Source organism: Scardinius erythrophthalmus, assembly GCF_964197995.2.
Source record: "Scardinius erythrophthalmus genome assembly, chromosome: 3".
NCBI lineage: Eukaryota > Metazoa > Chordata > Actinopteri > Cypriniformes > Leuciscidae > Scardinius > Scardinius erythrophthalmus.
The window spans coordinates 17078738-17101582 of record NC_138223.1 but is presented as its reverse complement, the minus strand read 5'-3'; the positions used below and the strand labels follow the sequence as shown (position 1 = coordinate 17101582).

Here is a 22845-nt window from a genome sequence, read left to right as displayed (position 1 = left end):
TTAGGTATGCACAGTAAATCGGTAACATTTTGATCATCGGCCGATATTCGATTATTATAATTTTTTTATCGGTATTGGGTAGTATTGGATATTTAATTGTGTGCTCATTTTCTGTTTCTACATTTAGATTACCTTTGCTATCATTTCATTTAAAATGTTAAGTTAATGTAATTTAAAATGTCTTAGGTTCCCTTTCAGTCGGTCACGTTCGACGTAATGCCGACGTGACGACGTAATTGGGATCACTTCAGGGAGCCCTATCATCTTTGACCATTGGCGTGCGTGAAATCTTTTTTGTCTTCTGAAATCTACAAATCTTCTGAAATCTTCGTCCGACCTAAGGCTCAGCGTGGAGCAAGCCGCAGGAAGTCGACCCCATCCGTCCAGGCTGCTGCCAAACCAGGAGGCAAGCGCAGATGCAAACGACCCTGAGACGGGAGACCCAGAGGTGGATCAGACTGCTCTTCAGGAGATGGCAAAGGCGCCGCTCCTTCCCCCGGTGGAGGGCCGGGCGGAGAATCTTTTGTTTCCTTTTGTTTCTATTCCGCCGCGCTGCCCCACATCGGGTACGCCTGTGGTGCCGTTGGTCCCACTTGCACGGTGTCTGGGAGCCTGGCTAGCACTTCCCAGCCCGTCTCGCTGGCTCATCCGTACTATCAGAATCGGCTATGCGATTCAGTTTGTCCGATGTCCCCCTGCGTTCAGGGGCATTCTGTTCACCCGTGTTCTGGCGGACAATGCCCTTGTGCTCAGGGCAGAGATCGCAGTCCTACTGGCGAAGGACGCGATCGAGCCGGTCCCTCCAGCCGATATGAAGACGGGCTTCTACAGTCCGTACTTCATTGTACCCAAGAAAGGTGGTTGGTTACGAACAATCTTGGACCTGCGTGTCCTGAACCGGTCCTTCACAGGCTGCCGTTCAAGATGCTTACGCAGAAACGCATTTTCAAATGCATCCGTCCCCAAGATTGGTTTGCAGCGATTGACCTGAAGGACGCGTACTTTCATGTCACGATTCTCCCTCGACACAGACCGTTTCTTCGCTTTGTGTTCGAGGGACGGGCATATCAATACAAAGTCTTACCCTTCGGGCTGGCCCTGTCACCCCGTGTCTTCATGAAAGTCATGGAGGCGGCCATTGCTCCCATATGCGAGCCTGGTGTTCGTATTCTCAACTACCTCGACAACTGGCTTATCCTGGCCCAGTCGAGAAAGCAGTTGTGCGAACACATTGACATGGTGCTCAGAAACCTAAGCCACTTAGGGCTTCGGGTCAACTAGGAAAAGAGCAAACTCACCCGCGGGCAGAGGATCTCTTTTCTCGGTATGAAGTTGGATTCGATCAACATGACAGCACGCCTCACCGAGGTCTGTGTCCAGTCAGTGTTGAACTGCGTCAGCTCGCTCAGACGCAGAACAGCGGCACCACTGAAATTGTTTCAGAGGCTCCTGGGGCATATGGTATCTGCAGCCGCAGTAACGCCGCTCGGATTGCTTCATATGAGGCCGCTCCAACACTGGCTCCATGATCGAGTCCCAAGATGGGCGTGGCAGAGCAGCTCGTGCTGGGTCCAAGTGACCCCACACTGTCGCCAAACTCTCAGCTTGTGGTCGGACCCTTCGTACCTGTGGGCAGGTGTTCCCCTAGAACAAGTGTCCAGGCATTCTGTGGTCACCACGGATGCCTCTGCCACCAACTGGGGGGCCACATACAACGGGCATGCAGCTTCAGGTCTGTGGATGGGGCCTCAACTGCATTGGCACATCAACTGCCTCGAGTTGTTAGCAGTACATCTTGCGCTGGGCAGCTTCAAAACGCCCCTACTAGGCAAGCATGTACTGGTCCGTACGGTCTACGCTCCCGCCGCATGTCACAACTCACCCGCCATCTCCTCCTCTGGAGTAGAAGCATCTGAGATCGCTTCCTGCCGTTTACATTCTGGGCCTGGTCAACCGTGCAGCTGACGAGCTCTAACGGCAGCAGGTGCTACCGGGAGAATGGCGACTCCACCCCCAGGTGGTCCAGCTGATTTGGAGGCACTTCGGGACCGCACAGGTAGATCTGTTTGCTGCCCCGGACACGTCGCACTGCCAGCTGTTTTACTCCCTGACCGAGGGGACCCTCTGAACGGATGCACTGGCACACAGCTGCCCCCGGGGTCTTCGCAAATATGCGTTTCCCCCAGTGAGCCTTCTTGCACAGGCCCTATGCAAAGTCAGGGAGGACGAGGAGCAGGTCTTGCTTGTTGCGCCGTATTAGCTCAACCGGACCTGGTTCCCGCAACTAGTGCTCCTCGCACTAGACAGCCCCTCCCTGGCCCATTCCTCTGAGAGAGGACCTGCTCTCTCAGAGACGGGGCACCCTATGGCACTCGCGTCTGGACCTCTGGAAACTCCATGTCTGGTCTCTGGACGGGACCTGTTCCTGTCACCCTGTTTGTTGACTGGTGTTCTTCTCAGGAGGAGAACCACTGAACTTGCTCGATCAGAGCGGTGCTTTCCTTCCTTCAAGAAGGGTTGGAGTGAAGGCTGTCTCCCTCCACCCTCAAGTGTATGTTGCCGCAATTACCGCACATCACGATGCAGCTGAAGGTAAGTCATTGGGAAAGCACAGCCTGATCGTCAGGTTGCTGAGGGGGGCGAGGAGACTAAATCCGCCTCGCCCGCTCTCTATACCCTCTTGGGATTTGTCTCTGGTCCTTTCGGCACTTCAGAGACCGCCCTTTGAGCCCTTACATTCAGCTGAGTTAAAAATCCTGTCCTGTACGAAAGTTCTTCTGGTTGCATTGGCCTCCATCAAGAGGATAGGGGACCTGCATGCATTTTCGGTCGACGAATCGTGCCTAGAATTCGGCCCGGATAACTCTCACATGATCCTGAGACCCCGGCCCGTATATGTGCCCAAGGTTCCTACCACTCCCTTCCAGGCCCAGGTGATGAACCTGCAAGCGCTGCCTTCGGAGGAGGCAGACCCAGCCCTAGCTTTTCTCTGTCCCGTTCGTGCTCTGCGTCTGTACGTGGACAGAACGCAAAGCCTCAGGATCTCAGATAACCTTTTCGTCTGTTACAGAGGCCAGCAGAAGGGAAAGGCTGTCTCCAAGCAGAGGATGGCCCACTGAATAGTGGATGCCATCGCCTTGGCTTACGAAGCCCAAGGCGTGCCCTGCCCGCCCAGGTTGAAAGCCCACTCCACTCGGGGTGTCGCTTCTTCTTGGGCGCTGGCACACGGCACCTCGCTGACAGACATCTGTAGAGCTGCAGACTGGGCGACACCTAACATATTCGCTAGATTTTATAGCCTACGTGTTGAGCCGGTTTCTTCCTGTGTGCTCGCATCAACCAGCTGGTAACACCGAAGTTCCTGCTCTACTGTCGGCTTGCTGCGCAACTCCCTTCCACTTGGAACGGATACAAGCGCCTTCTCCCCCTTCTCAGGCTGGAGCCACCCCAGTGACATTCCATATGTTGCACTGCCCCTAACCGGCCAGTCCATATGCGTATTCTCATTATGGTACCTCCCTTCGGGCAGGATGTGGCTTTCGCAGCGTCCCTCTCCCCCGGAAAGGCACGCTTTCCCTGTGTTATCCAAGAGTTCCATATAACGGAACAGCAGTTTGAACTCTCTCTACGCATATCTTCCACCCCAGCCAGTTGGGGGTCTGAGAGTCTTAAGTAGGGCGCTGGATGTGGCAGCAACTGTGGCGTTTTCCATGGGAACCCAATTACGTCGTCACATCGACGTTACGTCGAACGTGAGCGACTGAAAGGGAACGTCTCGGTTACTGATGTAACCCTTATTCCCTGAAGGAGGGAACGGGAGACGTAACGTCCAGTCGCCACTGTTGCTGACCATCGCTGTACGGCCGTCAGTATCTTGGCTCCTCAGCGGAAAACAATGTGTGCGTGCACCCGCTTCCTGTTTATACCCGCGCTGCGGGGTGGGGCACGTGACACGATTTATGCACGCCAACGGTCATTGGCTCGTTATGTAGACACTCAAAGATGATACGGCTCCCTGAAGTGATCCCAATTACGTCGTTACTTCAGGGAACGAGGGTTACATCAGTAACTATAGCTAACTAACTCCAGCATGACTGGTCAGCGACAGCCTATGACATCATTATCAGTGCGGCCGTGAGTATAAAAGGGCACCTGAGGAACACGTCATCCACTTCTTTGTCAGAAGGAGAATTAGCAGGCATCCCAGAAGCATGGCAACAAGACGCAGTGTCTCATTTCCCTTTCGAATGGGAACTCGCACTGCGTCTTCTAGAGCAAAATATGGGGAACAAATACCCACTCTGCCATGCTGAATGCATGCCTTGTGACATACGCACTCAACATTGATTACCAACATGAGGGACCCCACGATCTCAGTCTCCTCGTCGTCTCAGCGACGCCAAATAAACCACACATAAGTCATGTGTGTCATTTGGTGTCAAAAACACGGATCGACACAATTCCTGAAGTACTTCTCACTAGTTTATATCTAGGTCGCTTAGTACCTCACAACAAACAACCCCTAAAGACAGAAGAGAATGATGTGTTCCTCGGGCGCCCTTTTATACTCACGGTAGCACCGTGATGACATCATAGGCTGTCTCCAGGCAATGCAATTGTCGCATATATGTGCTTCAGACACCGGTCATGCTGGAGACATTGCCCATAGTGCCCCCTAGAGGACGCATTGCAAGTTCCCATTAGAAAGGGAACAAGTGTTATTTTAGTATCATTGATATACTATTAAAGTTTCATTTTTACTTTGAGTTAGGTAGAATATTAGTTTGTCTACAGTTTGTTTTGTAGGTTTAACAATTGTGATATATAGTGTAATATTTAAGATAATTTCAACATTCATTTGACAATCCAGCATGACTTTCTTTATTGCCATTATTGATTTTTTTTTTTATATGCTGCAGAATGTATGTTTGTGTGTAACCACGCAGGTATTCTGAAGAGTACATGTTACATAGATGTGCGCTGGTTCCCATTCGATATACAGAAATGTGACCTCAAGTTTGGCTCATGGACTCATAACGGATGGTTGCTGGACCTACAGATGCAGTCAGTGGACATCTCTACATACATCCCCAATGGAGAGTGGGATTTAGTGGGTAAGAGTCCCAGGAAACTTGTAAATTGTCATTTTCATATTTCAATATTTCAACAGTTAGCTTCAGTCCTTGAATTGGATTGGAAGGGTGTTGTTCCAAATTATGTAGTCCAACAGTTATATAGTCAGAAAACATTCCACCTATTTCAACTTAAGACCTTAAGTTCAGCTGCTGCCTTAAATTTCTAAGCACAATCAACTTGGTTGTACAAGTAATTTCAACTTAAATTATATTAAAGGTGACATATTATACCCCTTTTCACAAGATGTAATATAAATGTATGGTGTCCCCAGAATGTGTCTGTGAAATTTAATCTCAAAATTCGCAAAGCTTGTCAAATTTGCCCCTTTTTGGGTGTGAGCAAAAACACGCCGTTTTTGTATGTGTCCCTTTAAATGCAAATGAGCTGCTGCTCCCCGCCCCCGTTCAGAAGATGGCCGATTCTTTACACGAGCTAAATTCGGATACAATAACAAAACACGCAAATAATCTCACTCATCAAGTCTCAGAAATAACCAGTAGCGGAGTGCAGCCTTACAAGAGGTTGCCACTTTTAGACGTACCTGGACTTTTCTGAATGGTTAGTGGATACATTTATGTAGTTGTTGTGGAGGTTACAGTGATTTATCTCATCGACTTGCATGTACCATCATGTTTAACTTTTACACAAGTTGAATTTTTTTGGTCAAATAGTGTTCTGTGCTTGTTTGTGCAGCCAACGACAGAACAGTTTGCATGTTTTACTAAAACTTTTGCCATTGCATCAGAACTGGTTACACTGTTGTCGCTTGCAAAACCAAATGATGGCGCCGTGAGTGGAAACGTACAGATTAAGGGGCGGTAATATTATAATAAGATCCCCTTCCTACGTCAGAAGGGGAACGAAATCTGATCGGCTTATTTTTTGACATGCTTGCAGAGAAAGGCTTACCAACACAAAGTTACTGGATTGCCATTTTTCACGTTTTCTGGGTTGGTAGATGCACCAGGGACCCGATTATAGCACTTAAAGGGGTCATATAATGGTAGATACACTTTTACAAGTTGATTGTACTGAAATGTGTGTTGGCAGTGCCTGTACACAACCATCATAAAATGATAAAAATCCATCCTGTGTTTTTTTTTTAATCTTCTTATATGTTTCCATCCATCTCAAATCGTCACAAAATCGACACCCCTCCCACGATATTTGGCACGATCAAAGCCCGCGCGGACCGGCGCGGACCGGCGCGTTCATTGTTGACGATTGTTGATAGCTGGAGCACTGAGTAGAATAACGTCTAAGCGATTGTGGTGTTCTGTTCTTGGGTGCAATAAGGAACACAGCAGTCATTTTGATGTTCCTAAATCCGTACAGCTGAAGACGCAGTGGCTGAGTTTTGTTTTCGAAGGGAATATTCCCCACTATCAACGTCAATGCTTTCATGTTTGCGCGAATCATTTCACACACCAGACTGCTTTACAAACGAGGGTCAGTATAAAGCTGTTTTTTGCTAAGAAGCTGCTCCTGAAAAAAGGATCGGCAACTACTCGTGTTCCTTCTGCACCTCCAGAAGAACTGAAGTGAGTGTAACGTTTTATTAACCTTTATATTAATCTTTGCAAATCGCTTGCACGCTTCACAATGAATGCGGCTATTTTTACACTCAGGGTACATTACGCCATGTTTTCTATGTACGACGTTCTCAATATAATTCATAATCCCACGTTTATAAAGAACAACGCATTATGGTTATTGTGTTATTATTAAAAACGGTGTACGCACAGAACAGAGGGGCGGGGTAAGCAAAGCTCATTATCATTTAAAGACACATGCACTTAAACGGCGTGCTGAAAACAGAGCTGTTTTTGACCAGGTAAAATTAGTGTTTTCTTACAATACTAATGAGAATTTTTAATTAAAGTATATTACAAACTTTTAATTTAGACCCTAAAGAATCATATAAGCTTGTACAAAAATGACATTATATGACCCCTTTAAAACACAAAAAAGTCAGATTTTCATAATATGTCCCCTTTAAATTGAATTGATCAAGTCGAAATCTCATAACTTAATAATGTAAAACCATCAGTTGCCTTGGTTTACTGATCATATCACATTTTACATTCTGTGGATTAGTGGTTGAATCTTTTCTGCGACTCTTTCTGCAGTAGGTGTGAGGTTCTGCAGTAGCCATAACAAATGGCTGTCTTTATGAGTGAATCACTGAATCAACTGATTAATTCAGGAATTAAAAACATCATTTAAAGGGCACCTATTATGCAAAATTCACTTTTACATGGCGTTTGAACATAAATGTGTGTTGGCAGTGTGTGTACACAACCACCCTATAATGATAAAATCCACCCAGTGCTTTTTTTTTTTTTTTTTTTTAATCCCCATAAATCATAAGCACTGTCTCAGAATAACCTGTTCTCTGATTCAGGGCAATGTGACATACTTTTGCACAAGACAAGCCCCTCCCACGACTGTTGACTGACACTGCAGTTTTAGCGTAGACCCGCCCGGAGAAAGCTAAACACAGTCTGCCATTGTTTTGTCAGTTCACAGTCAGCAGCTGTAGACAAGAATGTCTTCGATTGAGGTGTTTTGTTGTTGGATGTAAGAATGAACATAGCTATCTTCATTTACTCTCGTTGTTACTCGAGGATGGATCTGTACCAACTGTTTGTGATCCAGCTTACAGTCTCCTGAGTGATAGGCCTAACCTTACTGTTCACTGTAGAAATGAAAGTGAGAGTGCACACTTCATGACAGCTCATCGAGTCGTTTTACAGATATAAAGTTTGCCAGTTTATTAAGTTTATTACCCCCTGAAAAGGTGTGTATATATTTGTTTACTGTTAGTAGTAACGAGTGTTTTGTGCAATTTGCTGTCTATGTTGATGATAATGAAAGGGAGTGAGAGAGAGAGTTTATGAATAAGACTTTAATACGCACTTCTTATACGGTGTTTATTCAGCTCTTAGTGATTTTCTGGAGTAAAACTGACGCTTCATCTTTTTTGTGATGTGCAATAAACTTCATTGAACTCATCAGTATATTTTTGGCCATCATTCAGATGGGGTCCGCTACAGCAGGCTTGTTTTAAATTATGTTTTATAAACAAAGTTCGGGAGGAGCACGTTCAAATAAGCAATCCAATCTACTCGTCATCAAACAATTATGTCTACCCTAATCAGCATGACAAGAAGTATATATATATCCACACTGTCAACTCACCTAATATTCCTTGACAGTTTTTCAGCATCCCTCCACCACCCCGACTCCTCACTCTTGGCTTAATCTTTACAGCCAGGAATACGGGAGGAGTACTCTGGGTTCGGGCCGAATACCGAGCCCGGAGCCCTCTCCTCGGACAGCACGCCAAATACGCATTTATTCTATCTAACTTATTTGTAAGTGTGAACTAGTGAATAGTGGATAAAAGCAAATGACAAATACGTTATAACCGTAATTAAACTAAACTATACCTGTTCAATCTCCATACAGCATATATTCTCTGACTCTGTAGGCATTATTGTCTGACTCCGGGTCGAAATTAACACCTAACGTTACTGAGAGTTTCTGTTTTGATATTATCATTCCGTGAGATGAGATGAGATTGTCCACAGAGCGCAAGCTCGTGAGGCTCCGCCCTCTGTGCCAGCAGCAGCAGCTCATTTGCATTTAAAGGGAACAGCGTGTTTTTCTGAGCCCCAAAAAGTGACAATTTAAACATGCTGTAAACAATTATCTGTTGGGTATTTTGAGCTAAAACTTCACATACACACACTGGGGACATCAGAGACTTATTTTACATCTTGTGAAAAGGCACATAATATGGTGCTTTTTAAGAGCCATCCACAAGTCTAGATATGGCTAAATTCCATATGCCCCTATTATGGCATTTTATGGTAGAATGCATTATGGCATTCTACATGCCCCTATTATGTCTTTTCAAATATTACCTTTCATGCAGTGTGTAATATAGCTGTCTGAAGTTTTAAAGACCAAAGTGCTCAACAAATAAAGTTATTTTGTCTCCTAAAAGAAAGAATCTACTGACCGCAGCAGCAGTTTGTTTTGTGGACCGGAGAGTGAGATCTGTGGTGTGAAGTTGTTTTAAGGGGCTTGGATGGCAGGATCAGACCCTTAAAGGAGAACTCCGGTCAATTTTAACATTGAGCTCATTTTTGTGTAAATTTGGAGTGCTGTCAATACAGAAAACAATTACAAAAATCGGTGTTGCCTACACCGTGTTATCCTCTTTTAAAATTTGCACCCTGTTGACTTAAATGGGGCAAGTTTTAAACCTGCTTTTAGCCTCTTAACATCCTTGATGTGTCATTACAAGTGCACAGCCATTGTGAGTGATTCCTTCAGAGTGAACACGGGTGAATCTGACTGCAGTAGATGTGAAAGATATGAATAAAAATGATGTTATTTCAGCCAGCGCACATACCTGTATTTACATCTTGTTTTCGGTCGAAGTCCACAGTAATCGATTGTCGAGTTCACGCGCGTGATAAACCTAAACCTACCGAGCACGTGAACTCGACAATCGATTACTGTGGACTTCGACCAAAAACAGGATGTAAATACAGAAAATTTCTGTATTGACAGCACTCCAAATTTACAAAAAAATTAGCTCAAAATTGACCGGAGTTCTCCTTTAAGTGTCGATGCCTCCCCTGCCGAGAGATATCTCACAAACGTCTCTTCCATAGGGGGCATCCACGTATACATGCTCACAGATTCCTTTGATGTTAGCATAGTTGCCATGCTGTCATCGAAAAACCATCGAAAAAACCGGCACCATCGTTCGTATCACTGTGGCCCTGTCCCAAATGGCACACTTCATGGATAATTTGGAAAATGTCTCTCATACCCTCATGAGAGCATTTCTTCTGTTATTCTTATGGATTAAGACAACACAGACAGAATTTTAACATCCTGTCGACCACAACAAAGTAATTTACTTTTATATGTGGCATTTTTTTATAACAGGATAAAATAACATTGTTATATAATATGTGTGAAATCCGTGTAATTGTGCAACATCATAGGATGTTTTGAACTAATATTAGAAATATTAATATTAGAAATGAATGTTTGCGTGCATGGCGTAGGTTTTCTAATCTCATAATCTGGTCGTGTTTGGATGTTTAATCTCTCTGTTTCTGTCTCAGTCTTTCATTTTTATGCTTTCATTGCCAATGTGACCCAGGGTCTGTTTGACAGATGGGGTCCTGATGGTAGTTGGCAGTGCTTTGGCACTGATTCTGGCTGGCACCAATGGCCAGTTGGGTACCAAGGTTGTGCAGTGACACGGGCAGTCTGTGAATGGGCATCTTTAACACCACAGGGAGCCACAAATTTGCGCACACACACAGCCGCAATCTACTGATCACTCTGTTGCACAAAAGTGTAAACATCTATGATAAATAACAAGAATCTTTCTACATCTTTATATGCATTAATAGGTTGTTTTTCCTGTTTTTCCATTTATCTGATACATTTGCATAACTACCATTGTAAATGGAAGTTCCCTCCCCCTTCAAACACACAAACCACATCACTCAGGTATGACTTTTGTAATCAGTTGCATGACTCAAACCAGCCATTTGCTTTGATGTGATTGTCTCTGAGTGCCATAACAATTCTGATCAGCGTGAAATCCTGATGAAAGCTCTTCATCCGCTGCCTAGTTTGATTAATTACAATTTTGATTTAATTTTTAATCAATTGGAGAGGAGGGCTGTCTGACCTGGACAGATCAAGGCTGTCTCATTTGCAACATGTCATGTCATTGTTTTTCTTTAGTCTTGCAACTGGTAGAAATAAGGCTCATTTCATGAATTTTTGAGTTTGGATTGACTTTTAAGGCACTGTGTTTTATATCATTAAAATTTGGGTTAGCCTTGTTTGACTATTAAGCACAGAATTATTGAATTTGATCTGTATTTTGGAGACCACTGTAGGATTAAGTGGATTGCATTGCAGAAATTAGGGAAAAGGAAAGCAAATATCCGTTTTGTGACCACCAAGTTCAAGGACAAGAAACAGAATAAACAATGTCTGATTCTTGTGTTTGCTTTAGATTTAGCAACAACAACAAACAGTTTTGGGACTTTTTTACGATTATGCACTTTAAAAGGTCATGAAGATTCTGTCTGTGATTTTGTCCAGTAACAAATATGCTCGTCTTAGCTGACAGCCTCTATTTTTAAAAAAGGCCTTTATCTCATTTATGTTGTAGATTAATCACTTTGAAGTCCTGCCTTAGCTTTTACCTTAAACCACTCTGCTGGCTGCCTTTTTAAATATACTTTTTTTCTTTTCTTTTTTTCAAATTAAATGTTGATCATCCTCAGGATATCAAACAAAATATCGTATGAGCTGTTTTTCTGTATGAACTGTTTACATTTTATTTTAAAATGTGGTTCAAAATCATGATCTTGAAATACATTTTTTAATAAACATCTGAATTTAACAGGCAAAATTTATAAAATAAAATGGCAGGAGGAGTATCAGGGTTGCAAATGTAGAGTAAATTAAGCTATCATTCAGTAGGGTATGGAAGCATTTTTCTGCCAAATTTCAGTAAAAAATACCATACTGTAAGTCTAATTATGAAACTAATTAAGACTTAGCATCTCATCATATTGAAAAAAATTATCATAATGACTTTCTCGTAATTGTGAATTAATGTCATAACATTCTGAAGAAAAAAAAAAGCTTAAAACAGCCACTTTTCATGCTATTGTCTGTTAGAAAATATCTAATAGTTCTCACAACAAAAAAACATTGGATGTGTGCCTTTACTGCTTCATAAAAGTAATGGGACACCAGAATGTACTGTATTTGTGGAAAATGCCTACTGTTGTACAACATAAACCTGATTGCATTCCTTTGTGTTTTGTCAGGGGTCCCTGGGAAGCGCAATGAGCTGTATTATGAGTGCTGTAAGGAGCCTTACCCTGACGTCACATTTACAGTAACAATGCGCAGGCGAACATTGTACTATGGTCTGAATCTGCTCATTCCTTGTGTGCTCATTTCTGGCCTGGCTCTGCTCGTTTTCCTGCTGCCAGCTGATTCTGGAGAGAAGATATCACTGGGTAAGATAAACATGCAGTAAAGCTTTATCTTTTGTATCATAATGACCAAACATGCATAATTGTGCACTTTTATGCATGAAGGAATGACATTATTTTATTTTACACTTACTTTTTCCACTTTCCTGTCTGACAGGTATAACTGTCCTCTTGTCATTAACGGTTTTCATGCTGCTGGTGGCTGAGATCATGCCGGCCACCTCTGACTCAGTTCCTCTCATAGGTAAGTTAAGGGCTTCATTCAAATTGGAAATTGTACTAAATCTCATGAAGAACTACTTCTTCGTTGATGTTGTTTTAGACAGCATCTTGCCGATTGAAATGGTTGTGTCTTCTTTGGCTCTGTAGCTCAGTACTTCGCCAGCACCATGATGATTGTGGGCTTGTCAGTTGTTGTCACTGTCCTCGTTCTGCAGTTTCATCATCATGATCCACAAGGGGGAAAGATGCCAAGATGGGTGAGTGAAAACTCTTTCAATTGAGTAGTTCCCTTTCAAAGTGGACTTCAACACTGCGTGACCAATGTCTAAAGCGAGCGTGACCAATGTCTGAAGCAAATGTGTAAACTCAACACTTTTATTGGCCGATGACAGTTCATGACATCATTACCGGAGCGCCCGTGAGAATAAGAGGGTGCATATAATGCACGTCATCAACTTTTTTTTCTTCAGGAGCCGTTTGTTTTTATTAGCTCATGTTTTGACACCTAAGGACACACATTGCGTTATGTGTTTGGGTGAGGAGCATGCGCGTTTGGTTCTCAAGGGATCTGAATGCGCCATTGTGAAAAATTCACATTGAGTAAGCTCTGTATGCACATGGCCCTATTTTCAAGAGACGGGCTCTGTGGTAGCCGTGGCACAGCAGAGACTGAAGTTGTAGGGATCGCAAGTCGAGATGGCTGAGGAGTTTGAGAAAGGTATGGCTCTCTCGCGTTCCTCAGTCCTTGATTGATCTGCTGGATCAGGATGTACAGTCTCTTGAATCTTTTGATCCAGCAGATAGCATGTTTCTGGCACCATCCAGCCAGGATGAGGCGGATGTGGTTGAGGAGGGCGAGGATATCACTTGTAGAGAGCCCACTCAGCCTGCCAGCCCCACATGAGGAGTGTTGGAGGTGTGAAGGGGCGCGAAAGACAGGAAGTTGCTTGTGGCAGACTTAACAAGCGGTTCCTGTCAGGTCATAACCGCCCCGCTCCAATGAGCCTTCCGTTTATTCCTGAACTTCACACCGAGATGAAGTCATGGAGGAAGTCATATTCAGCTGGCATCTATCCCTTCCAGCATTCAAATTATTTGAATTCCATCTTCTTAGTTTGCCTCCCTCCACAACCACAGATGGGTTTTAAGTAGGCATATTGCCTCCCTTTAGAGGAATAGACCTGTTTAGTTGACCTTGGTAGTAGACAACGCTAACAAGTTAAGGATGTTTGCATGAGGGGTGTCCCTGCTTGTTTTCTGACATCTCACTGCTTTTTGTGCATGATGTTTTTAAGACACTGTGTTAAGAAGTTAAACTGTTAAAATCCCTTGAGACCATGCGCTTTTTTGCCATTCTGCTGCAGTGTGTCTTGGATTTTTAAACAAAAAAGAAAACAAATTTTACAGTTAGAAAAATGCAAGGAACTTGCAAACATCACCACTCAAAGTAACTGGCATTTTTCACCTCATATAAATAGTTTATTTTGCAAACTTTTGCACAAAGTTGAGTATTCCTCATGCTCTTCTGTCATTCCCTCAATTTACTGGGTGAGTGTGTTTCTCAACTCCCACAGAGAATGTATTGGCAACGTCCGCTCACTCCACACAAGTGGATATCTAGAGCTAAGGCTGGAATACATTGCACATCTTTTAAAATCTGAACAGATTTTACACTAGGCATCATGCAATTGCAGACTTTGTAAATAGAGGAAAAACTGGGCATCATACAACTTGTGAGGATCACAAACTGCTAGACGTTCAAGTCACTCCGGACACAAATTCATGCAGAAAACATGCGCCTCATTGCTAGGAATCACATGACAAATGAAAACCAGCTCAAATCATGTTTGATATCTTCTGAGTAGACGGAATCAAAGTGTGAAGCTAAAAAAACAATCTGTGTCTGAGTCTCTGACCATCATACACAACATGATTTCATCACAACATGATGAAATCTGTCAACATCGACAGCCCAAATTCTACAGACTAGCTTTGAATTTCACCAACTAGCTCTGACTCTTCCAGACAGCAAATTGGGGCAAAAATCTGTACAAAAATTATTTATTCAATTCCTTTAGACTTTTTCATCCATCCTAAAGTCATTAAATCTCTTCACATTTTTGTGGAGCGTTACTCCAACATTTTTTTTTAATTTTTGGAACAATACAAACAATCAGGACTTATGCAAAGTTTAACTTAAAATATGGCTTTCTGTTCAAGCAACTAGTGCTGCATTCACAAAAATCCAAATGAAAAAATTGCGTCAGACAAAAATCGGAGAAAATCTGAATATACACAATATGTGGGTGAGTTGTAGAATGACTCTAGTGCAGTTGGCATTGTGATCTCCCACTGGAGAGGTAATGAGGTCTGTTTGTATTAAACTTTAATGTATCCTCAGCTACTCTTATGAGAAGAAAAGCTGTCTGATGTTTCTTATTTGGTTCATGTCCAGTGGGACACACCTGCCGCTTGAAGCGTCTGAATTTTTAAACACACGAACCTTTAGTGGATACTTTCTCCCATAATCTAATGAAATATACTGATTTCATACAGCATATCATCATAATAAAGAGAGGAATGTCTTGTTCACACATCTGAGTGCTTCATCTTTAACAGATTCTTCCTGTTCTTCTTAGGTGCGTGTGATCCTGCTCAACTGGTGCGCCTGGTTCTTGCGCATGAAGAAGCCAGGCGAGGAACGCAAAGCCAACAACAAATATGACCACTCTCCAGCGCACCATGCCAGCGCCAGTAGCATTCAGATGGGGGTAATGCCCGGTCAGCCGTCCTCTACCAACTCAACCACCAACGGTCACATGAACCTGTACTTCGGCTACCACTCCATTGACAACGCTTGCTGCCCACCCAGCAGCGACTCCGGCATGTCTTGCAGCGTTGGTCGAGTCGGCGGGTCGCCAAACGAAGAACAGCGGGAGGCAGTGAGGGTGTTTTCAGGCGAACAGGAGATCCATCACATCCTGGCGGAAGTGATGTACATAGCTCAGCGATTCCGTGACCAGGATGAGGCAGAGGCAATCTGCAGCGAGTGGAAATTTGCGGCAGCAGTCGTGGATCGGCTCTGTCTGGTGGCGTTTTCACTTTTTTCCATCATCTGCACCTTTACCATTCTCATGTCCGCGCCAAACTTCATTGAGGCAGTCTCGAAAGACTTCACATAATTGCAATAGCGTTGCATTTTCTTTTTTTGTTTTTAAAGATATAAAATATAATATAAAAAAACACGTGATTAAGTGTGAGAAGTGTCTACCACCAAAGTCGAATCCTTCCTCTTCTCATCGTTTTGAGATCAACGTGAACTATTGTTACAATAATTAAGATAAAAAAAAACTTGTCAAAGTTATGTATTTTTGAACTTTTCGAACAAACATACAGACCCTTGGACAAGCTGTTTGGGTGATATTGTATGTCTTTATATACTGTATTTGGACTGAGCACTTGAGGGTTGGTTTTTGTAAAGATGTGTTCTCAGTGTGACAACACTTTTAGACACAGATATGTCTGTGAAGTTTATGTGAAATATAAACAACCAATCCCATAATCGCATTGGAAATAGGTTTCTTTTCATTTCTTGGCTTTAGTAATATTTTTGACATAATTCAATATTGTTAGAATGAAAAGTTATCACTGAACTGTAATATAATTCATAAATTTTAGCAAACATTTTCTTTAGCAAAGCAACAATAACCTATGTTAACTGTAGAATTAATAAGCTCTGTAACTGTCATCATTTTGACATTTTTGTATAAATAAATATTACAGTTATTAGTGTTCAAATCTTTCATTTGTGTCCAGTTTGTCCACATAATCAGAGTGTCATTATTTTGTCACTTCATTCTGACCCTGTGCTCTGTTGTATTATGTAAAAATACTATGTAAACACTGTGGATATAAGTAATTTAGTTAGAAAATATTAATTAAAATAAATAAATAAAACAATTTAAAGTTCTAGGTGAATCCATGTATTTTGCATAAGTACTTCTTGGCATTTAATTCGCACTTTCTGGATATTATGTATGTGGCTGTGTTATGTTTACCTAGTTTTGTTTCACTTACAACTTATTTCTACTACTATAAATGTATTGTAGGTGCATTTATTCATTTTAGAGGGGAAGGGAAGAGAAAATCAACATTACAGGTCATTTTGATTTATAATTCATTTTTAATGTTTAATGTTTTTTTTTTTATTATTCTTTACTGTTACTTGTGCTCAAAAACACTAAAAGCTCTGTTGAGAAATGATCTAAAGTCGCGAAGTAAAGCTTTGCTTATTCATTGAGTTGGCAGAGTAGTGCAGAGGCTTTTGAGATCCAGTAGTCACTGGGCCGATTGGATGGCAACATCACAGTTACCACAAAATTTGTGGAGTGTCCTAATAGACAGAACAAAAACATACAATTTAATTAAAGAAAAAAGTAAAAATATCATAAATAAGATAACAATTCAAAGCTAAATTCTGATACTAATGGTTTAAACCGGATTTTTTTAAGGAAGGTTTTTTTTTTTTTTTTCTTTTTTTTTTTTTTTTTTTACAATAGCCCACTGGAGGTAAATATATGGATGAATGTTTCTGCCTCAGAATAAAAAAAAAAGTTAATAGTGGACTAAGTACCTACATTGTAAAGAAAGGTAATTGTGAACTGAAGTTTAAAGTCACAATTGTGAGATTTAAAGTTACAATTAACTTATTTTTATTTGACTCTGTGGCAGGAACAGGATAACCGATAACCGATAACCGATAAGACTCATAAACTGACCTGTAGTTGATAGAGTTCCAGCACGAGCAGAGGTCTTGTACAGAGGTGCCTCGTAGAAGGTGGACTCAGGAACATAGTTTTGCTGAGGTTCAAAATGCACCACAGGCAACACGGAGTTCATCACCCTTGACAGCGCGTCTTCAATAACCATGTTTATGTCATCCCAGCGACAAGCATCCATGTACATACCATGAACCAACACACCATCTTCCATGGAGGGAAGCTACAAAGGCAGAGCATAACATATTGAAAACATTAATGATGTGAGATTTAACCATGACAAAAAAAATTTCTTGATCTTTTGAAATAAAATAAAATAAAATAAAAATGCACTTTGAAAAACTACTGAAAGGCTCAAATTTCTCTTGTTCTCCTTCGAAATATAGGACAACACCTATTCTGTGTTTTTTGAAAGCCATTAATACTTTTGTTCCACAAGGATGCATTCAATTCATCAAAAGTGAAAGTAGAGACATTTATGATGTTGCAAAAATTTCTATTTCAAATAAATGCTGTTCTTTTAAACTTTCTATTCATCAAATAATAATGAAAAAATCCTCTATCACCGTCTCTACAAAAATCATTATATTTTACAATATTACACAATTATGTGTTTATTTTGATCAAATAAATGCAGCCTTGGTGAGCATAAGCCAAACCCAAATGTCTGAACGGCAGTGTAATTCAAAGAGGAAAATCATTAACAAGTAAGTTATGACTGTTATTTGAGCTTAAAAAAGGACCTCAGAAAAACATAAAAATGATATCCCTTGATCATGGGATGTTCATGTTTACAGTATATATCTAAAGATTTTGTTGTAATCATATTCAAAAATATGTTAAAATATCTCTGCAAGTATCCTTGCTTGTTTCCAAGCTGACCTCTTTGTCCATGTCAAGTTCCTTCCCTGGCTCAAGGCTTTTCAGAGCTTCAGTGACAAGAGTCTGGTCTCTGTACACTGGTACCACGTTGAAACGAAAATTCAGCTCATCAATGGGCAGGTTGTATTTACGTGCATGATTCTGCAGTGCACCTGTGAGACAGAACCAACTCTTTATTGAACAAAGGTGTTTCAAATGACATTTGAAAAATCCTGTATACATACGTTTTGATTCCACCTATTTTCTAGGGCCTAAATCTGTTTGGGATTTATTTTATTTTCCATAGCAGGTATTAATGCAAACTTGTTTCTTACCTGTGAGGAATCCTTGAGGGAAAAATAATCCAGAAATCCAAAAAGACTTGGGCTGACCCCTTGTGATCCAACTCTGTTTACACAACCACACACACAACCAATGGTACTTTACAATCTTGTGAATTCAAAATGGAAAGAACAAAGGTCATTCAAAGTAAACCAAAACAAAAATCCCTGAGGGCAAACAAAGTCAGCTCAAAGGTAAAGCAGACAGTCTTGGATCATTTCTATTTCAGAGCATGTGAAAAAATCAGTAACTAGAGGGTTGAAGGTTCTAGTTGATGGACACAACTACATACATAACCTTAACAAAGACCCTCAAATCATACAGCTTGGGGAAGATATCAGGATATTCCTAAGCTGATAAATAATAAATCCTTATATTAGTGTGCCATAGTCTTTGTAGAGAAATGGTTCACCTCATTTCCCCCCCAAAAAAGTTTTGTGTGAGAAAAAAATTAGAATTCTATTTATTCAGTGAAAATCTTGCCTTCTGGCTTAGCTCTCAAATCTCATTCACCCTCCAAACCTCCAACTTACTGCTTCACAAGAAATTAGACAAGAATGTCAATGAGATATGTGTGCAATGCATGTTCTTCTCTACCTCCTTCTTCCCTTGCTTTTCATCATATCATTCTGGAAGGCATTTAGTATAGCACGAGTCATACTTAGAGTAGTTTACTTATAGTCCTTCTTGACAGCCCCATTTCCCATGTACATCCATTATGTGGAAAAGAGCAGCTTGGACATTCTGCTGAAAATCTCCTTTTATGTTTCACAAATGAAAAAAAAATTTGTACACAACCATTCAAAAAGTTTAGGTTTCAACAAGTTTTTTGTTTTAAAAAACATTTAAATGAATGTTTATTTAGCAAGACTTCATTAAATTGATCAAAAGTAACAGTAAAGATATTTATAATGTTACAATTGTTTCTGTTTTAAATAAATGTTGTTCTTTTAATCAAAGAACCTTTAAAAAAAATCCACAAAAATAGAAATATCAAAATATTACTGTTTTTATTGTTCAAATGAATCCAGCCTTGGTGACCTTAAAGGTGCTCTAAGCGATGTCACGCATTTTTTAGGCCAAAACTTTTTTTGTCACATCCAGCAAACATCTCACAATCCGCTAGCTGCCTGTCCTCTGAACACACTGTAAAAAAATGCAGTCTCTGTAGACAGCCCAGGCTCCACAAACGGCAAGAAAAACAAACTGGCCCAGCCTTGGCCACGAAACATAACAAACAGTGTTCCAGCCAATAACCGACAAGAATGATTTGGAGATGGGGGTTGGGGGGTTAGTGCGCGAGCACATGAAGGGGGGGGTGTGGGGAGTGGAGGAGAGAGAAGCATGAAGAGGGAAGTTACCTTGAGGAGAGATGTCCTAGACCAGTGGTTCTCAACTCCAGTCCTCGGGACCCGCTGCTCTGCACATTTTGTATGTCTCTCTTATCTGACACACTCAAATCAGTTCATGGAGTCTCTCCTAACGAGCTGATGATCTGGATCAGGTGTGTTAAATAAGGGAGACAAAATGTGCAGAGCAGTGGGTCCCGAGGACTGGAGTTGAGAACCACTGTCCTAGACAACGACTAACGTTAAAATGGTATATTCTTGAGAATTTTTATATGGCCTACACACAACCAAAGAGACAACGTTCCGATGAACAAAAACAAAGAATAGGGAAAAGGAGAAGGAACGCGAAGTCCCGAATTTACATCGGAAAAGCGTTCAAAAGGTGGCGAGAACTCGGCCGGCAGAAGGGCTTCCAATCCGACATGCAGGTGGCTCTGTTTTTCCTGGACAGGTGGGTAAATCCAGTTTGTTTTTTCTAAATGGTTCATGACTGTTTTAGGAAGCACGGAAGGGAGGGGACAGGATGAGGAGGCCTCCGTTTTGTTTGACAATACTTCGAACGTCAACAAGAAGTGACGTCACCCAGCATCGCTTAGAGCACCTTTAATAGACTTAAAATCATTTTCAAAAAAACTTACCGCCCACAAACTTTTGAATGGTAGTGTATGTGTTTGGAACGATATGACAGTGAGAAAATTATGACAGAATTTACATTTTTGTAAGAACTATATATTTCTGAGGAGAATAACAGCAATGGGTAATTAAAGGGATAATTCACCCAAAAATGAAAATTCTGTCATCATTTACTCACCTTCAAGTTGTTCCAAACCTGTATGAGTTTCTTTCTTCTGTTGAACTTTCATAGTAGGAAAAAAAATAGTATGGAAGTCAATGGTATGCCGTCAACTGTCTGGTTACCAACATTCTTTAAATATCTTTTGTGTTTAACAGAAGAAAGAAACTCATACAGGTTTCGAACAACTTGAGGGTGAGTAAATGATGACAGAATTTTCATTTTTGAGTGAACTATCCCTTTAAGTTTTCTCTCTCATAAATGATGGTGGGCTTATATTATGTAGTGTACAGTGACTCAGTCTATTCATGCTGATGTAGAGGAAAATTTCTCTCTTCACTGCTGAAATTTAAACTAGTCCAGTTACATATGCTGAGCCTGTTCGCAGAGTTCAGAAACAATCTTTTTTTTTAAATTCATCCATATTAACATGAGCTTATCGTGTGTGTCTGTGTGTTATATAACAAGAGCACTCAGACCAGCCACACGGAACAGCACATCCAGTCAGAGATAACCGTTTGGTGTGCCCATCAACCCGTGCAAGAGAGCAATCACCATATGTAAGTCCCAGACAGTGAGGTGAGGATATACAGAAAGAAATTGTAGTTGTTTATGTAGCCTCTTTGATTGTGGTTCAGAATGGCTGTGAGCCCCTCTGGCTCCATTCATGAACTATAATAACAACAGCACACAGCTCATATATCACTGGCCTTTACTGGAATCCCCAACCCTGAGGAAATTGTCCATGTACAATGAGAGTGAACCTCCTGAATACAAAATTTTACAAAAAAGTGTGTGTGTGCCTGCACACATGCATGTGAGTGGAATCTCAAACCTAAGACTATTTTTAAGGCCTTGCCTTTCTGAAATACGATAGTACAGATTTGCAGATTGGCTTCAAAGCCTGTGAGCCATGTATTAAAATGCATGATGCATTGCAAATGCCATGCAAATGGCATTGACTTGATTTGTACCTGGACTTTAAAGTAGATTCAGTACACTCAAAATGTAGGAAGTATTTGAATTTGAATATATAATCATAATAATAATAATAATTCTAAGTCAGAAATATTATATTATTGTAATATAACTGCACAGTAAAAATAAAAATGACATTTAAAAATAATTCTATTAATAATTTTACTTTAAACTACAGAAGTAAAATTACAATACTTATTTTTTGATTTCTTCTTTTGCAAGAGTTAAAACCTTGAGCTTTTTATGTGTTGGAAAAACTGCAGGGAGACCTTTAAGCTTTTGTGTTTAGTTTATAAATGCTTCTCATTAAAAAATCAAGTACACTTCTGTAAATATTTGCACCAAATTTTTGTAAATTATGCAAATTAGAGATGCGCGGTTGGCGGTCACAGCCGCGGACTCCGCGGATTGGGCGGATGACGTGACGAAAAATAATATTTAAATAAAATTCGGGCGGGTGGCGGGCGGGCGGTTGAACCAATCAAATAAAAAATATATGTATACACCAATCAGCGGATGGCGGGCGGGTGCGGTTTTGAAAATTGGTCAAAAACGTTGGTGCGGATGGATGGCGGACGGATGGTGAGTTTTGTTATGCGGGTGCGGATGAAATAATAGCCCATCCGCGCATCTCTAATGCAAATGTAAAAAATTTAAGTGAACTTGGCACACAAGTGACAACTAAACTCACATCACACACAGAGATGGATGTTGCAGCATTTACTATGAACCGAGCCACTCTGAGATGCTGAAAACAGATTATAATAATAATAGCCTTTTGTGATTTGACAATTGGACTAAGCCATATGCAATTTCGATTTTAGTTGTCTGACAGATGCATTGCCAAAGCACTGATGCAAAACACAGTGTTAGACATCTTTTGTGTTATTATGAAAAGTGTAAAATATTTTCAGTTCTTGATAAAACTGTGGCTGGATAAATGATTGGGCTGCCACATCTAGGTAATTAATGGGAAATGTTGGTGACATAGACATACCTCTACAAATGCTGTGCGCAGGGTGAGATCTCTAACCCAGCTGCCGAGAGGTTTGAGAGATGGGTAAGCAGCATTAGACCAGTGAACAGGAACTTGGTTATTCAGGAAACTGTTATAAATCTTCTCAATTTCTTCTGACATCACCACTAGACCTGCTATAGCCTTCTGCAGAGTACATAGCGAAGTCTGCAGGAAATGCATGCACACACATATACAAACAATTAAGAGTGGGAAAATTAGTGTGATCATTCATTCATTCTTGTTTGATTAGCAGCTGTAATCAATTCATCAAGTGGTTTACAATAAAAAAACTGTAACAAAACCAGTCTCT

At 41.2% G+C, this 22845-nt stretch overlaps 2 protein-coding genes across 2 annotated transcripts in view; one reads left to right on the top strand and one right to left on the bottom strand.

The window, feature by feature from the left end:
• chrna8 (cholinergic receptor, nicotinic, alpha 8) overlaps nt 1–15970 on the top strand; it is a gene marked incomplete at its 5' end in the record, with an annotated part of 97981 nt that extends 82011 nt beyond the window's left edge. Inside the window, 5 exons of the mRNA XM_081361042.1 lie at nt 4947–5114; nt 12024–12218; nt 12352–12438; nt 12564–12673; nt 15056–15970. Coding sequence (XP_081217168.1) covers nt 4947–5114; nt 12024–12218; nt 12352–12438; nt 12564–12673; nt 15056–15598 — 1103 coding nt within the window. The 3' untranslated portion in view covers nt 15599–15970. The remainder of the gene's footprint in view (nt 1–4946; nt 5115–12023; nt 12219–12351; nt 12439–12563; nt 12674–15055) is intronic.
• A 735-nt stretch (nt 15971–16705) lies between these two features.
• Nucleotides 16706–22845, bottom strand: part of dnah6 (dynein, axonemal, heavy chain 6) — a gene marked incomplete at both ends in the record, with an annotated part of 105110 nt that continues 98970 nt past the window's right edge. The window contains 5 exons of the mRNA XM_081360404.1: nt 16706–16809; nt 17195–17417; nt 18077–18228; nt 18391–18463; nt 22515–22700. Coding sequence (XP_081216530.1) covers nt 16706–16809; nt 17195–17417; nt 18077–18228; nt 18391–18463; nt 22515–22700 — 738 coding nt within the window. The remainder of the gene's footprint in view (nt 16810–17194; nt 17418–18076; nt 18229–18390; nt 18464–22514; nt 22701–22845) is intronic.